This window comes from Lithobates pipiens, unplaced genomic scaffold (genome assembly GCF_037356315.1).
Source record: "Lithobates pipiens isolate NorthernLeopardFrog02 unplaced genomic scaffold, aLitPip1_a1.2 Scaffold_13, whole genome shotgun sequence".
NCBI classification, from domain to species: domain Eukaryota; kingdom Metazoa; phylum Chordata; class Amphibia; order Anura; family Ranidae; genus Lithobates; species Lithobates pipiens.
Window position 1 is genome coordinate 50838972 of NW_027507718.1, and position 18530 is coordinate 50857501.

At 42.4% G+C, this 18530-nt stretch overlaps 1 protein-coding gene across 3 annotated transcripts in view; it reads left to right on the forward strand.

The window, feature by feature from the left end:
- LOC143974067 (uncharacterized) overlaps nt 1-18530 on the forward strand; it is a 74913-nt gene that overhangs the window by 4543 nt on the left and 51840 nt on the right. For 2 of the 3 annotated variants that reach the window (XM_077475093.1, XM_077475092.1), the window contains exon 2: nt 15061-15213. In XM_077475093.1, coding sequence (XP_077331219.1) covers nt 15061-15213 — 153 coding nt within the window. The remainder of the gene's footprint in view (nt 1-15060; nt 15214-18530) is intronic. The other variant, XM_077475094.1, reaches the window with a different exon arrangement.

Below are 18530 nucleotides of genomic sequence, written 5' to 3' on the forward strand. Positions count from 1 at the left end.
AAAAGAGGCACATCTAAGTAAGCAAGCATCTGGGGTAAATATGTCCATTCTCCGCACCGCCGGCTCTCACCGCTGTCAGTCTGTGATCATATATACTACCCTGCAGTAGAGCAATCTGAAAGCGAGGCTTGAAGTGCTCGTGGAGCACAGCATGGAAGGGATGATGTCAATGGCGGTGCGGAGGACAATCTATGTGGATAGTTTTGCCCCAGATGCCTGCATACTTAGATGTGCCTGTTTTAATCATCAACCATGTGAATTGCTAAATGTTGCACCCTCATTAAATGTAACCATATTGCTATATTTAGAGGCACCTCTCTTCTCTTTTATACTCAGTTGTGACATGACACTACTTGTAAATCAAGACATCGCTCGTTTATCAAGTCAAAATTTATAAAAACATTTTGCTTGTCTTGCAAAACACTCTCAGACCAAGTTACTCTCACTCCAAGGTTTTATTGTATTTGCAAAACCTATTTTGCTAATTGGACATCAAACTACCTAAGGGCTGGTTTACATTTGTGTTAGCAAATTCATTAGTTCTTCAGAAGGTGATTTATGGGCACCTGTTTCAACCTCTATAAATCTGCACCACTATGTTGCAACTGTGTGCAATTGGATGATTGCTGTGCAGCTCCCTTCAGTTGAATGGGTGGTGCTTGGCAGCCAGTACTGCCTGCCAAACAGAAGAAGGGGATCATTTTTGCCACACCATGTGTACACCCAAAGCAACCCTTTGTCTTTGCAGCTTAAAGGGGAGCAGTTGGGGTGGTGAAAACTCAATGCAACCATGTGTTTTTTCAATTCTTCCAAACGCAAATGTAAATGAGGAATAAAAGATTAACAATTTGCTTCATCTTTAGTACTGACATTAATTACAGATGTAAAGCTATTAAAAAAAAAAAAAAAAACTGAAAGCCCCGGCTGTAAGCAATATAATTAGTACTTACCTGTTTCACTTCTGAAGAAGAGCTACGTTTGCAGAATTATCTATGATATAGATTGTAAACTCTAATGAGCAGGGCCCTCTGATTCCTCCTGTATTGAATTGTACTGTAATTGTACTGTCTGTCCTTCTGTTGTAAAGCGTGGTACAAAATGTCGACACTATATAAATCCTGTATAATAATAATAATAATAACAACCAAAACACACTTCCAGTTGTGCTAGATGCCTGATTCCCCATTGCCTGCCATTGTTCTTTCTGCCAGACCCTATATTACTGCTGTATTCTGTACTGATGTAGGATTATTTTTATATTAGGTTGATGGTGAAGGATATACACTAGTCGCACAAAAAAAGTTTCTAGTTTGTCCATATTAGCTCAATGTGACATTCAGTTTATTTATAGAATTGGAATACTGACAACAATGTGGTATTTTTTTGTTGAAAACTCAATAATAAATATATTGAAACAAAAAGTTTTATTAAAAAACAAATAAACACATGTATTTTTTTTTATTTTTTTTCTCAATTTTTTCCTTTTTTAAAGCCTAGGGCATAAAAATATGTGTATCCAAATCTGCTACCAATTTAAAGTCCTGAAGACATAATTAGGTATAATACCATCAAGTAACCGACAAAGAGTACAGAACCGAAACATTATTTAAGCCAAAAATAAAATACTCTGAGATTCAAGGAGGTTAAAGTTTAGGGACTCGAGAGGTAAAAAAAAAATGATGCTTACTACATTTTCAAAAAATGTTTTAGCAAGTGCAGAGGTTAATAATACAACACACAAAACACATAAAAAAAAAGAACCTCAACAAATTAAAATAAGACGTGTAAATGCTCTGTTAGGCATCGGCTTTTATTACTGTTTCACAAATCCAGGCCTGGTGCACTCCCTCCACATTGTCCTCCACCTGCTCACTTCTTGCCTTTGCATGTCAGATAGTAAATGTTCCCATTACAAAGAATCTTATGATAACGTGGGCCCGCGCATATAAAGCAGCAACAAAACCTGCACAAGAGAATTCATGCCACATGACGTGTTGATCATCAGATCACTGAACAGCAGGGATGTAGCTGAGTCAGATTATCACCTCTGACTCACCTCACATGCTCCTCATACATTTGCACTAGGAGTCATTTACTAAATGTTAAAAATAATTTAACCTACGCAGGGTCTGATTGCTAGTTTTTTTTTTTAATGGTATGATTTCCATCCACATTTTATTTTTGTAATGACAAACAAATATTTCTGTAAGTACATAAAATAAATACTACAATTGTATAGGCAACTGTTTTATAGTTTAGGTTTAGGAGATATTTGCCGAAAGACAGGCACCGCTGTCTACGGTGCATGCGCCGTAGACAGCGGCGCGCAGGTGCACTGTGCGCGCCGCTGTCAACGGCGATATGCCGCGAGTGGCGGCTCCCGTGCGCATACGCGGGAGTGACGTCATCGCGGCTTCGCCGAATGACAGCGGCGGAGTAGCCAGACCCACCGAGAAGATGGATGCTCCGGACTACAAGGGACAGCGGTGACTTCGCTGGCTCCTGTGTCAGGTAAGTGACACATAATAGACTACTATGCGATGCATAGTAGTACATTATGCTTTACCTTTGCAGGGAATTAAAGAGGAAGTAAACCCTTCAGGGTTTACTTCCTCTTTAAAGCACAACTGTCATGCAGTTAGATACCTATGTGAGGAGACTCAGTAGTACAATGTACCTGTTACTGCTTTCAACACTGCCTATACATAAGTAACATCATTACTCGCCAGCACAATGTACCTGTCACTACTACCAACACTGTCTATACATAAGTAACCTCATTACTCGCCAGCACAGTGTACCTGTCACTACTACCAACACTGCCTATACATAAGTAATATCATTACTCCCCAGCACAATGTACCTGTTACTACTACCAACACTGCCTATACATAAGTAACATCATTACTCGCCAGCACAATGTACCTGTCACTAGGGATGAGCCAAACACCCCCCGGTTCGGTTCGCACCAGAACTTTCGAACGGACCCCAAATTCGTACGAACGTTAGAACCCCATTGAAGTCTATGGGACTCAAACGTTCGAAATTAAAAGTGCTAATTTTAACGGCTAATATGCAAGATACTGTCCTAAAGAGGGTTTGGGGACCTGGCTCCTGCCCCAGGGGACATGGGTCAATGCAAAAAAAAGTTTTAAAAACGGCCGTTTTGGCGGGAGCACTGATTTTAATGACGATTAAAGTGGAAAAGAAAAATGAAATATACCTTTAAATATGGTGCCTGGGGGGTGTCTATAGTATGCCTGTGAAGTGCCACGTGTTTCCCATGTTTAGAACAGTCCCTGCACAAAATGACATTTAACGGAAATAACGTAGTTTAAAGCTGCTTGCGGTTTTAATGTTATATCTGGTTCCTGCAATATGGTTGAAAATCATTGAGAAAAATGGCATGGGTAGCCCTCCCTGCCCATTACCAGCCCCTTTGGGTCTTGTACGCATATTAAGGGGAACCCCGTACCCATATTAAAAAAAGGAAATGCGTGTGGCCCCCAGGCCCTATATACTCAGAACAGCAGTATACAGGCGGTGCAAACAAGACAGGGACTGTGTAGGTTTGTTGTGTTAAGTTGAATCTGTTTGTAATTTTCAACTGGTACATTTTTAAAGTGTAGCTCCAGTCAAAAAAAAAAATTTTAAGCTTTTTGGAAAACATAGGGAAGGGTTATCACCCCTGTATAATTTGTTTTGTCGTCCATCTTTTTTCATCTCACTTGCTGTTGTCTCCTTCCGTTTGCAAGTAGGAGATGTTTGTAGGTTGGATGTTTGAAAGTAGGGGCCTGCCCTATATGCTCTGCAGAAATGGCGGAACAAGGTGTTGGTTTTGCCACAACATTGTAAGCCCTCAAAGTGACTCTTGGTGGGCGCTGGAGCGCCCTGCTGTGAACGATTATATCAAGAATTGTAATTACATGCCATTGTTGAACAGTGGTAGAAAAATTGACCTTTGGTGGTTGTGGTGCTGGTGCAACAACACTATAAGTCCTCACAGTTACTCTGGGTGGGCACAGGAAGGGGCCCTCCTGTGAAATATTATATCAAGAATTGTAATTACATGTCCCTGTTAAACAGGGGCAGAAAAATTGGGCCTTAGGCACTGGTGCTGGTGCCACGACACTGCAACCTCTCCCATATACTCTAGTTTTATTGCAGGAATTAGCCCTGCTGCAAAGCATTGCATCAAAAATTGTAATTAAACGCCCCTGTTAAACAGGGGCAGAAAAATTGGGCTGATGGCACTGGTGCTGGTGCCACCACACTGCAACCTCTCCCATATACTCTAGTTTTATTGCAGGAATTAGAACTGCTGCAAAGCATTGCATCAAAAATTGGATGAAGAGGGCTTGGTCATCCACTCTACCAAGTCATTGGCATGTTGCGGCTCAACATGTCCAGCTGCCGAAAAGAAGGACAAGCGTGTCCCATGGCCACGTGCTGATGACAATGCACCGCGTACACGACCAGCACTGTTGTCTCTAGACACAGAGCCTGCTTGCCCTCTTTTATCGGCTCGCGCCTGTCTGCCTCTCCTTGCTGGCCTTCCAGACATGGTAATGGCCTGAAGGGAGTTGGGTAAAAAAGCAGTTGGGTAGTGTATATTGTGCTAGAGGCACACAACACCCACTAACTCCTGCAGATGCCTTTATAATAGAACACCAGAGATAAAGGGGTATATACAGATGTATACTCTGCTGTGCTGGAGGCACACACAACTTCCAATAACTCCTGCAGATGGCAAGTGGGCTCAAATAGAGAACAGCTATGTAGGTGGATATAGCGGTATGTACTGGGTACAGAGCACGCAGACAGCACACACTAGCTCCTAACACTACTGACTGCAAGCTCTATTATAAAAGATAGATCACTAGCTATATAGGTGAGGTGAATATAGCGGTGTATACTGTGGTCAGGGCACACAGACAACAACCACTACACAACAGCAAGATCGAAAATCGTCCGAAAACGATCGGTGTGTACTGTGTTAAAGGTACACAGAACACCCACTAACTCCTGCAGATGCCTTTATTATAGAACACCAGAGATAAAGGGGTATATACAGATGTATACTGTGCTGTGCTGGAGGCACACACAACTTCCAATAACTCCTGCAGATGGCAAGTGGGCTCAAATAGAGAACAGCTATGTAGGTGGATATAGCGGTATGTACTGGGTACAGAGCACGCAGACAGCACGCACTAGCTCCTAACACTACTGACTGCAAGCTCTATTATAAAATATAGATCACTAGCTATATAGGTGAGGTGAATATAGCGGTGTATACTGTGGTCAGGGCACGCAGACAACAACCACTACACAACAGCAAGATCGAAAATCGTCCGAAAACGATCGGTGTGTACTGTGTTAAAGGTACACAGAACACCCACTAACTCCTGCAGATGCCTTTATTATAGAACACCAGAGATAAAGGGGTATATACAGATGTATACTGTGCTGTGCTGGAGGCACACACAACTTCCAATAACTCTTGCAGATGGCAAGTGGGCTCAAATAGAGAACAGCTATGTAGGTGGATATAGCGGTATGTACTGGGTACAGAGCACGCAGACAGCACGCATTAGCTCCTAACACTACTGACTGCAAGCTCTATTATAAAAGATAGAACACTAGCTATATAGGTGAGGTGAATATAGCGGTGTATACAGCGGTCAGGGCACGCAGACAACAACCACTACACAACAGCAAGATCGAAAATCGTCCGAAAACGATCGGTGTGTACTGTGTTGAAGGTACACAGAACACCCACTGCTTCAGACGCCAACACACTACACAAGGCCGCCACGCTGGCGGACTTATATAGTGTGGGGCGTGCACTACACAGCCTGAGCTATGATTGGCCACAGGCATCCTGCCTGTGGCCAATCATGGCTCTCCTCGCTGCTGGCGCTGCGATTGGCCAAGCATGCGGGGTCACAGTGCATGCTTGGCCAATCATGAGCCAGCAATGCACTGCGCCATCGCAGTGCATTGTGGGCCGTGAGCGCCACATGAATTTGGCACGAACGGACCAAAATGTTCGGACTTCGCCGAACAGACGAACAGCCGATGTTCGAGTCGAGCGTATGTTCGACTCGAACACGAAGCTCATCCCTACCTGTCACTACTACCAAGACTGCCTGTACATAAGTAACATCATTACTCCCCAGCACAATGTACCTGTCACTACTACCAACACTGCCTATACTAAAGTAACATCATTACTCCCCAGCACAATGAACCTGTCACTACTACCAACACTGCCTATACTAAAGTAACACCATTACTCCCCAGCACAGTGTACCTGTCACTACTACCAACACTGCCTATACATAAGTAACATCATTACTCGCCAGCACAATGTACCTGTCACTAATACCAACACTGCATATACATAAGTAACATCATTAGTCGCCAGCACAATGTACCTGTCACTATTACCAACACTGCCTATACTAAAGTAACATCATTACTCGCCAGCACAATGTACCTGTCACTAATACCAACACTGCCTATACATAAGTAACATCATTACTCGCCAGCACAATGTACCTGTCACTACTACCAACACTGCCTATACATAAGTAACATCATTACTGACCAGCACAATGTACCTTTCACTACTACCAACACTGCCTATACATAAGTAACATCATTACTCGCCAGCACAAAGTACCTGTCACTACTACCAACACTGCCTATACATAAGTAACATCATTACTCCCCAGCACAAAGTACCTGTCACTACTACCAACACTGCCTATACTAAAGTAACATCATTACTCACCAGCACAATGTACCTGTCACTACTACCAACACTGCCTATACTAAAGTAACATCATTACTCCCAGCACAATGTGCCTGTCACTACTACCAACACTGCCTATACATAAGTAACATCATTACTCGCCAGCACAATGTACCTTTCACTACTACCAACACTGCCTATACTAAAGTAACATCATTACTCCCTAGCACAATGTACCTGTCACTACTACCAACAATGCCTATACTAAAGTAACATCATTACTCCCCAGCACAATGTACCTGTGACTACTACCAACACTGGTTATTGTCAGAAACCATGAAACAGACAGAGACAGAAGTACAATCAAATCACACTTGTTTATTAATAAAAATAAAAAGGTAAATAGAAAAAAGCGTAGTCAAGCATAGCCAGAGTCCAGTAGCCAGATTGGGTTGTCAGCCAGTCCAAAGTTCATAAACCAGATTGGGTAATCAGCCAGTCCAGACGTCAGGGATCCAAGGAGAGCAACTGCAAGCAGGATAGAAGCCAGGAGGGATGTCAGCAAGCCAGTCTTGAAACAAACAGCAGGAGATGGTTCCTAGTGATGTGACCAACGTGAAGGCAAAGGAAAGAGTGAGCTGGAAGGCTTTAAATAGGCAGGTCAGGCGAGCATCATCGGGAACAGCTAGTAACTGTGGAAAGAGAAGAGAGCTGGCAATTAGCCGACAGCTGAGCGGCCAGCCCAGAGGAGGAAGGGCTAAGCCAGCCCTGACAGTACCCCCCAATGACCCCTCTCCCACGGAGGGCCACCGGGCTTGAGGGGAAACCATCTATGGAACTCACAGAGGAGGACAGGGGCATGTACGTCAGAGGATGAAACCCAGGAGCGTTCCTCCAGACCGTACCCCTTCCAATGCACCAGGTACTGTATGCGCCCATGGAACCTACGGGAGTCAACAATGGATTGTACCTCATTCTCCTCATGGTTCTCAACCTGAATAGGGTGAGGACGTAGCACCGAGGTGGTAAATCGGTTACAGACCAACGATTTCAATAAGGACACATGAAACACATTTGAGATGCGCATACTAGGAGGAAGGTCCAACGCGTAAGCCACTGGGTTAATCCTGCGAAGGATACGGAAAGGCCCAATAAACTGAGGTGCAAACTTCAATGAGGGGAACACGAAGCCGGAGGTTGTGAGATGACAGCCAGACCCTGTCCCCAACCTGGTAGAAAGGCGCAGGCAGGCGTCTGCGGTCAGCATGGAGTCTGTACCTATCATTAGCATGACGCAAAGCCTCCTGGACTTGTACCCAAGTGGAACGAAGACCACGGAGATGCTCCTCTAACGCAGGAATACTCTACGGAACAAACGATTCAGGCAACATGAAAGGTTGGAAACCATAATTCGCCATAAATTGAGACAATCGAGAGGCAGAATTCAAGGCACTGTTGTGAGCAAACTCTGCCCAAGGTGATAGGTCAGACCAGTTGTTATGATGGTCAGAAATATAGCAATGTAGGAATTGGTCCAAGGACTGATTGGCTGGTTCTGCGGCCCCATTCGACTGCGGGTGATATGCAGAAGAGAACGCAAGCTGGGTTCCCAACTGTGCACAAAAGGCTCGCCAGAACCGGGAGACAAACGGACTGCCCCTATCCGAGACAATCACCTTGGGTAGCCCATGAAAGCAAAAGATCTCCCGAGCAAAAATGGAAGCCAGTTCCTTAGAGGTGGGCAACTTCTTAAGTGGAATACAATGACACATCTTTGAGAAACGGTCAACCACCAAAGGGTAATAGTGTTGCCTTGGGAGTTGGGCAATTCCACCATTAAATCCATAGACAGGTGAGTCCAGGGCCTCTCTCCATTGGGTATGGGTTGTAGGAGGCCCACTGAAAGGTGTCGTGGAGTCTTACTCTGAGCACACATGGGACAGGCAGCTACGAAGGCAGTAATATCAGCCCGTAGACTAGGCCACCAGAATTGTTGGGCTATGGCCCAAATTAGTTGATTCTTCCCAGGATGGCCAGCTGCCTTCGGAGAATGGTAAGTCTGGAGCACTGCAGTACGGAGACTCTCTGGGAAAAAGCAGGGGTCACAAGGTTTATCAGGAGGAGCATGGACCTGAGCAGCAAGAATTTTGTCACCCAAAGGAGAAGTAAGACTGGTGAGAACCGTAGCCAAGATACGATCAGGAGGAATCATAGGAACCAGAACCGACTCCGACTTGGAAGTGGAGGAAAATTGTCGTGACAAGGCATCAGCCCTTACATTCTTAGTACCGGATAAGAATAAGACAATGTAATTAAAGCTTGACGAGAAAAGAGCCCATTGCGCCCTTCTGGGAGAGAGTCGCTTAGCCTCAGACAAGAATGTAAGATTCTTATGGTCAGTTAGAATAAGAACGGGCACAGTGGTACCTTCAAGGAGATGTCTCCATTCTTTCAGAGCTAAAATGATCGCCAAAAGCTCTTTGTCACCAATCTCATAATTGCATTCAGCAGGTGACAATTTCTTGGAAAAGTAACCACACGGATGCATAGCGCTCTCAGAGTTAGGATGATGAGACAGAAGGGCGCCAACTCCAGTCTCAGAAGCATCAACTTCTAGGATAAAAAGCAACGTAGGATCAGGATGTGCCAACACAGGAGCAGAAACAAAGGCAGCCTTGAGAGTCTCAAAGGCCCTAATGGACTCCAGAGACCAACTCTGTGGGTTACCATTCTTTCTGGTCATATCAGTCAGAGGCTTGACCAGAGACGAGAAGTTACAAATAAACTTCCGATAGTAGTTGGCAAAGCCCAGGAAACGCTGCAGAGGACATAAACCCACGGGTCGAGGCCACTGTAGGACTGCCGACAGTTTCTCTGGGTCCATTGAAAAACCAGCAGTGGAAATGACATAGCCCAGGAATGTAACCTGTTCCCGATGGAACTCGCACTTCTCCAGTTTACAATAGAGATTGTTCTCCCTTAGTTTCTGAAGTACACGACAGACATCTGTGTGATGGCTCTCCAGGGACTTGAAAAATATGAGGATATCATCGAGATAAACCACCACACACAATTGCAACAAATCTCAGAGGACATCGTTAATAAATTCCTGGAAAACTGCCGGGGCGTTACAAAGGCCAAAAGGCATTACCAGGTATTCATAATGGCCTGTTCTGGTATTAAACGCAGTTTTCCACTCGCCGCCCTCCTTAATGCGCACGAGATTGTATGCCCCTCTCAGGTCAAGCTTTGTGAAAACCGTTGCTCCCTTGAGGTGGTCAAATAATTCTGTAATCAATAGAATCGGGTAGGCATTCTTAATCGTGACACGATTGAGACCGCTATAATCTATACAAGGTCTCAGTTCACTGCTCTTCTTTTTCACAAAGAAGAAACCAGCACCAGCAGGAGACGAGGATTTGCGGATGAAACCTGGAGAAAGTGAGTCAGCAACATACTCCTCCATGGCCTTATCCTCCAAGACCGACAAAGGGTAAACCCGGCCACGAGGAGGTATGGCACCAGGTTGAAGGTCAATTGCGCAATCCTAAGGCCGGTGTGGAGGCAAACTACTGGTTTGATCTTTATCAAAGACATCGCCAAAATCACGGTACTCCTCCGGCAGGGAGGGGAGTGAAGCGGTGCACAGGACCTTGGATACCTTCAGGAAGCATGTCTCACTGCATTGTGGTGACCAGGAGAGAACGGAGCCAATCAAAAGAGGGGTTGTGCCTCTGTAACCAAGGATAACCAATAACCAGCGGAAATCTGGGTGAGGAAATAACTTAGAATTGGATTATCTCATGTTGAAGAGCCCCTACGGCCATGGACAACGGAACCGTCTCATGAGCCACATGGGCAGGCTGTAAAGATCTCCCATCAAGAGCCTCAATGGCAAGTGGAGTGTCACGCAGCTGCAGTGGAATCGAGTGCTGCGAAACAAATGCAGCATCAATGAACAGGGCTGCAGCCCCAGAGTCGATTAGCGCCTGTATCTCGATGGACGACTCAGCCCAAGAAAGGGTGACCAAAACCAGGGGCTTATCCTTCTGTATAACTGGGAACGAAACAATGCCACCTAAGGTCTGTCCATGACAGGACCTCAAGGTTCGGGCGTTCCCTGGACGGATAGGACAAGACTTCAAAAAGTGACCTGCCTGGCCACAATAAAGGCACAATCTCTCCCTCATCCTAAAGGCTCTCTCATCCGCAGAGAGACGTGTGAAGCCTAGGTGCATGGGTTCATCTTCACTGACCAACTCGGTACCAGGAGGCATGGGAGGTGAGGGAGGCATGGGTGGGACTACAAAGCTCGGAGGCAAGCGTACAGGAGGCTTCTGCAAGCACTCCTTAAGAGAAAGTCTTTCTCTGAGTCTGGAGTCAATGAGGATGGCAAACAAGATCAAGATTTCCAACTCTATGGGTATATCTCAGGCTGCTAATTCATCCTTGATGGAATCCGAGAGACCATGAGAAAAAGCAGCCTCTGCTGTTAGAGTACGGAATTCAATGGCGTAGTCGGCAACAGTTCTCATACTCTGTTTGATGGACATGAGGCACTTGGCAGCAGAAGCGGAGCGGGCAGGAACGTCAAAAACCCTTTTAAAGGAGGCCACACCTGAGGGTAACTCAAGACAACAGGTTTTTGCATCTCCCAGAGAGGGTTAGCCCAGGCCAAGGCTCTTTCAGAAAGCAAAGAAATCACGAAACCTACTTTGCTTCTGTCCGTGGGAAACGCCTGGGGCAGCATTTCGAAGTATATCTCAGCCTGATTGAGAAACCCTCTGCATTGAACTGGATCGCCCCCAAATCGCTGAGGAAGCGGAGCAGAACCAGACATACCTCTTATAGAGGTAATACTCGAGGTGGGTGCCTGCACAGAGACTGGCGCAGCAGCAGGGATGGTCTGCGACTCAGGTTGTACCGGAGCAGCCACCGTGGGGGATTCCAGGTGAGCCGTGCAATTCAGGAGCGTTTGTAACACCAAGGCAAACTGATCCATGCGGTGATCTTGCTCATCCAATCTGGAAAAAATATTACTAACAAGTGGATTGACTGTATCTTCTGAATTCATGGCCTTCGCGTACTGTCAGGAACCATGAAGCAGACAGAGACAGAAGTACAATCAAATCACACTTGTTTATTAATAAAAATAAAAAGGTAAATAGAAAAAAGCGTAGTCAAGCATAGCCAGAGTCCAGTAGCCAGATCGGGTTGTCAGCCAGTCCAAAGTTCATAAACCAGATTGGGTAATCAGCCAGTCCAGACGTCAGGGATCCAATGAGAGCAACTGCAAGCAGGATAGAAGCCAGGAGGGATGTCAGCAAGTCTTGAAACAAAACAGCAGGAGATGGTTCCTAGTGATGTGACCAACGCGAAGGCAAAGGAAAGAGTGAGCTGGAAGGCTTTAAATAGGCAGGTCAGACGAGCATCATCGGGAACAGCTGGTAACTGTGAAAAGAGAATAGAGCTGGCAATTAGCCGACAGCTGAACGGCCGCCCAGGGGAGGAAGGGCTAAGCCAGCCCTGACACCTATACATAAGTAACATCATTACTCGCCAGCACAATGTACTTGTCACTACTACCAACACTGCCTATATTTCCCCAATGACGTATGGGTGACCCCGCCCCCCTCTGATGTAAGGCAGGTTTCCGTTACATAAGAGGGGGGCGGGGTAACCCACACATCATTGGGGAAGCCTGGTTTCCCCAATCGCGTCGGGTGGGCGGGGTAAGGTGATGGGTGGCCCCGCCCTCCACATATAACAAACGTCAGGCCGCCGGGATCCCACAGTGTCTCCTCCGTGGAGACAGAGGATGGATGGATGCCTGGTGCTGGATCAGATCAACCATCGCTGGACCCGGAGAGATGATCATCTGTCGTGGATTACCACCGCTGGAATCTTTTTTTATTTTTTTTTATTTTTAATAAAGGACTTTTTCAAAAGTGTGTTTGTCTTATTTAACAATTTTTTACACTTTCTTTGTGAAATGGTAGGGGTACTTTTGTACCCCCTTACCATTTCAAACAGGGGGGGGGCGGGATCTGGGGATCCCCTTGTTAAAGGGGGCTTCCAGATTCTGATAAGCCCATTTTTTTTTAATTGACGCGGGGTTCCCCTTAATATCCATACCAGACCTGAAGGGTCTGGTATGGATATTTAGGGGGAACCCCAAGTCAATTTTTTTTTTATTTGACGCAGGGTTCCCCATAATATCCATACCAGACCTGAAGGGCCTGGTAATTGAATTTGGGGGAACCCCAAGCTTTTTTTTATTTTTTTTTATCAATGACTTTCAATGAGTGTTCTCTGTATTACGGGAGCCGACAATTCATTATAAGTGATTTTAAAGGACTTTTTTTCCTTGTGAAATGACACTTTGTGCAGGGACAGTTCTAAGCATGGGAAACATGCGCCCCTTCACAGGCATACTACAGACACCCCCCAGGTACGAAATTTAAAGGAATATTACACTTTTATTGTTTCACTTTAATCATTATTAAAATCACTGCTCCCGAAAAAACAGCCGTTAACTTGCTTATTAGCCTTTAAAATTAGTACTTTCGATTTTGAACGTTGGAGTCCCATAGACTTTAATAGGGTTCTAAAGTTCACACAAAGTATGGTATATACTAGCTCCGTTGAATCTTCTTTACACATTCGACAGACACCATAAGCCTTCAAAGACAGATTCGACCATAATTCATGTGAATTTTTGGACGAATGCAATTTTTGAACGAAAAACAAAATAAATAAAAACGAATTTTGTGAGTAACAAAATAAATTAATTTTTCGGACGAAAACTAAATTCCGAAACAAAATATTTCACTCTGCACATGTCTGTTGGTTTCTATGCAGAGCTGCACCAGATTTTGCGCTTTCTAGTTTCAGTAAATCAACCCCTATATGTCCCAGCACAGCACCTGATTACAAAATAAACAGAGTAAGCACCGGCCTATGGGCCCAGCGCCAGTAATGGGCCCAGAAACAACAGATCAAATTAAAATTGATTTGATCTTGAAAGAAAATCGCAATGAAGCTTTGTTAAATTGTTTACAAAAGATAGAAAACATGACTCAACTCAACGAAACAAAAACTTTGCATTAACTTTTTTATTGGGAAAATATTAAATTAATGTAATGCACCCAATAATAACTTAAAGGGCATAAACCATAGACAGGTTCACATTACACTTGCCTTCCTAAAATGTCATCTCTTTCAGCTGTCAGCTTGAAAAACAAATGTGGTGAAACGTACATACAAGTAATGTACAGTATGGTCACCTTAATCATGCTCACTACTTAGTTCAAAAACCTCCAGCATGACTTACACATACTTGATATATTTATTGTAAATGACCACTCCCATAACATTTGTATGTTACTTATATGGATGATCTGTATAACTAATTGGTGTTTGTTCTTCTCTTCACCAGATTTAATTCAAAGTGGGCACATATTATGAGCATATTATTCTTCTCTGTTTTATCATTTACATGAACAAAGGTACAGGTTTAAAACTGTACCTTTAAAAAACACTTTCTAAATACAATAGAGTACAGTGCACTGGTTGACCAGGCAGACTCAGTATTGTATGATACTAGTAAATAGATTTGTATAATCTAAGCTGGGGCATGCATTATCCTAATTTATGGTTTTTATGACAAGGTGGACTAAAAAGTCCAAGATTTTACTAGAAAAATGATCAGCCTACTCATAGACAGCCAGAAACCCCAAAGATGCTTGCCTTATTTTTGAAAAATGCTCATCAATTTGTTTCTGTAGGGCTTGCTGCCTTGAAGTTTACAATGTTTGCTCTGAAATAGATAATCAATGAGGGTTCACTCTGAATAAATCTCTCACTGAATAGGTTGCTTGCAATTCTTCATAGAACATCTGCATAAGATAGCCATTTCATCCTTTTTAGAAATACTGACACATTTGAACCCACGGCTCCAAGTCCTAAGCATGCAGGAACATCATGCAACATCTATAAATATATATAAGATCATTGTTCAGTATTTCCACTTGTGGTTACATTTTTAAAACAATATGTTAGATGGATGATAAATGTACTTACAGTTTGCAGTCTCATAAACCAATGGTTAAATGCAGTTCAGGTAAGTACTGACCAAATGGTATGTGTCATTCTAAAAAGAGACATAATGATCAGTCACAGATGAAGCAATTTAGTAGTACTTGTACTAAGCAATTTTTTTGAGTGTTCCAAGAATGGAACCTGCTTTAAATATGAATAACAAATAAAAAAAAAATGAGAAAATTAATTTAATCTATTCACAGGGGATGTGTCCTTTCAGACTTTTGTCCTATCGCCATCACCATCTGCCTCCTTCCCTGTCTTGAAAAGCACCTCTGCTTTGGCAGAAAGAGAAGAGACCACTGAAACAAATCCTCACATGGTGCAGCCCGAAGTGCAAACAACACAGCATTCAGGTACAGTGATGATGATAACTTTTTTATCTACAACAACTCCAAGAAAAAATGTCAATGCTAATTCACAGTAGTGCTTGTCTGGAGTGTAGTGATTCAGGTTAACGTTGCTGAAATGGGACTCTTATCAAAGTTTTTATTGAACCTGCTCACTTTAGACAGTAGAGCCTTATTGCTTTAAATTTTTTATTTTTTTTTGCCACTCAGTAGGATTCTTGTTATTAGTAATTTCTAATCAGTTTGACTCTCAGAATCCTAGTCTTTGTTGTTAACATCATTGTGGCAAGGTATCTTTTTCTTTTCACTGTCTCTTTTTTTTTTTTTTTTTAATCTTCTCGTTATTCCTTATATCAGTTTAATGTTTATCCATTAAAAAGAGAAGACCATATACATTTTACGAGGAAAAAAAAGAGAATAGAAAAAACAATGAGTAAAATTATCATTCCCTAAATTATCTTTGCCCTCATATAATTGTTGCCTTATCCTAGTAATTTATTCTTTATTTAATTCAGTTATACCACCCCCACCCTTCCCTCTTCTCTAATTATCTGTTAACCTTCCCTATCTCCACAGCTCTTCATTCCATTAATGCTTGTATATAATGCTTCGTCTTTTTAAATATTCTCCATTTTTCCCATGTTCTACGGAATTGTGTCATTCTATCTTCCTCCATTTTTCTTAGATACTCCATATTATTTATATATTCAATTTTTTGAATCCATTCTCTTATCGAGGGTCCTTTCACCTGTAACCAATTTTTTGGTATTATGGCTTTTGCAGCATTGAGTAGGACGGGTATTAATGAATTTCTTGTTCTTCTTTTGGATTGCTTATTCATCTTTTCCTCTACTCCCAAGAACAAACACTCCCCTGGGGATAAAGATATCTTTTGCCCTGTTATCTTCTCTATATATTCTATTATTTTACTCCAGTATTGATTTATTACAGGGCATTCCCACCAGAAGTGAAAAATTGATCCTGGTATACTACATTTTCTCCAACAGGAGTTTGAGGGATGAATTTGATGTAATTTATCTGGTGTTAAGTGCCATCTCATTAAACATTTGTAATTTACTTCAAGTGATCTTATATCATATATGGACTCATATATCGAGTTAATCATTTGGGTCTCATCCACTCTATAGCCAAGATCTTTCTCCCATTTGAATATAGGTGGGATATTTCCTTGGCCCTCTAGTTCAGAAAGGCCATCGTATATCTGTGAGACACAATGCTTAACTACTGATTTCCTTATACATAGTTTTTCCATTAGTGTTAAACTACTTTCATTTCTTAATGGTTTTGGGATGGAGTTCACAAAGTGCTGAATCTGCTGATATTCCCAATCTTTTAACCTTTGCCATTTATGCCTCATCATTAAATCGAGTTTTGGCATTAACTTCCCTTCCCTTATAATGTCTTTTAATTGTAAGTCCTTCATTTGTTTCCCTAATGGAGTGTCGTGTCCTGGTGTAAAGAAGCTCGTGCCCTCTAAAGGGATTAAGGGTGAATTGTGTTGCCATTTGTTTTTACTTTGTATTGTGTCCCATTTTTTCAGTGTCATTAGTGTGATTTCGTGTGTCCTACTACTAATTGCTCTAAATTTTGGTGGAATCCAAATATTTTTTTGTAATTGTGACCCCATCAATATCTCCTCTATTTTTACCCATTTCTTTTTAGTGGTTGAGTTTGACCATTCGACCAATCTCGATATAGTGATTGCTAAGTGATATCTGTGTATATCTGGTAGTGCCATTCCTCCCCGTTTTTTTTTCCTTGTTAATAAATTATATTTTATCCTAGGTTTTTTGTTTTGCCATATAAATTTTAAGAATAACGCTCTTATTATATTAAAAAAACAAATTGGTATTTTTATCGGAAGCATTTGCATTTTATATGTAATTTTTGGTAATACCACCATCTTCAGCACATTAATTCTTCCCATCCAAGATATTGTTCCTTTGTTCATCCTTGTGAGTAACTCCTTGATTTCATTTATTAGCGGGATATAATTAGCTTGATATAACCCTTTAATTGACTTTGTTATTTTAATCCCTAAGTATATTATTTCTTTTTTTTCCCATGTAAAAGGGAATTTATGCCGTGTCAATTCTTCTTCTTGCGAGTCTAAGCCGATATTCAGAATAACAGTTTTGATTGGATTTATTTTAAAATTAGAGAGGGCCCCTTAATCTCCTTTATCAGACCTAATAACGATGTTTGGGGGTTAGTCATATATAGGAGTATGTCGTCTGCATATGCCGCCACTTTATGTTCTTCCCCCCCATTGTTATTCCTTCTATGAGTGGATTAATTCGAATTTTTGCTAATAGGGGTTCCAGAGCTATCACATATAGTAACGGCGAAAGGGGACACCCCTGTCTTGTACTGTTATGCATATCAAAGGCAGACGACATACTCCCATTAACCCCCACTCTGGCTGATGGATACTTATATAAGTTATTCACCCATTTCATCATTTTTGGCCCAAAGCCGTATGTCTGTAGTGTTTCCATGATAAAGCTCCAATCTACTCGATCGAAGGCTTTTTCAGCATCAATCGAAACCAATATCATTGGAGGTTTAGTTTCTCCATCCTTCCCCATTAGTAACAGCGTTCGAAGGCTGTTATCTCGTCCCTCCCTTCCTGGGACAAACCCTACTTGATCTCCATTAATCATTTCTGGGAGTAGTTTTTTTATCCCCGTTGCTAATACTTTTGCATATAGTTTAGTGTCAGTGTTCAGCAACGCTATTGGACGATAATTAGAGCAGATCGAAGGATCTTTACCGGGTTTTGGTATAAGGGTAATATTTGCTAGTAGGATTCTTTTCTCATGGACTCATCCTCTACCAGTTTATTCCAAAATTTACATAGCTGGGGGACCAGTTGTTGTTTAAATTTTTTATAATATCTGATGGTAAAACCATCTGGTCCTGGGATTTTCCCATTGGGCATATCCTTTATTGCGTTCTCTATTTCTTCTGGGGTGATCGGGTCTTCTAAGTTTCTGGCCATCTCTGGAGTTATTTTTGGTAGGTCTATTTCTTTCAGGTATTCCTGTATTTAGATTTTTCTATTCTCCTTTTGACTTTCAGTCTCCCTGCTCCTAATTGAATATAGGGCGCCGTAATATGTTTTAAACGCTTCTGCTATTTCTGATGTTCTATATTTTATTTCGCCTTTCGCGTTCTTAATCTTTTCTATATAGTTAATAGCTTTTTTATCTCTTACCAATCTGGCCAAATGTTTCCCCGTCTTGTTTCCCCACATATATCTCTCTTTTACTACATTTTTATAGATTTTTCTTACTTCTTGT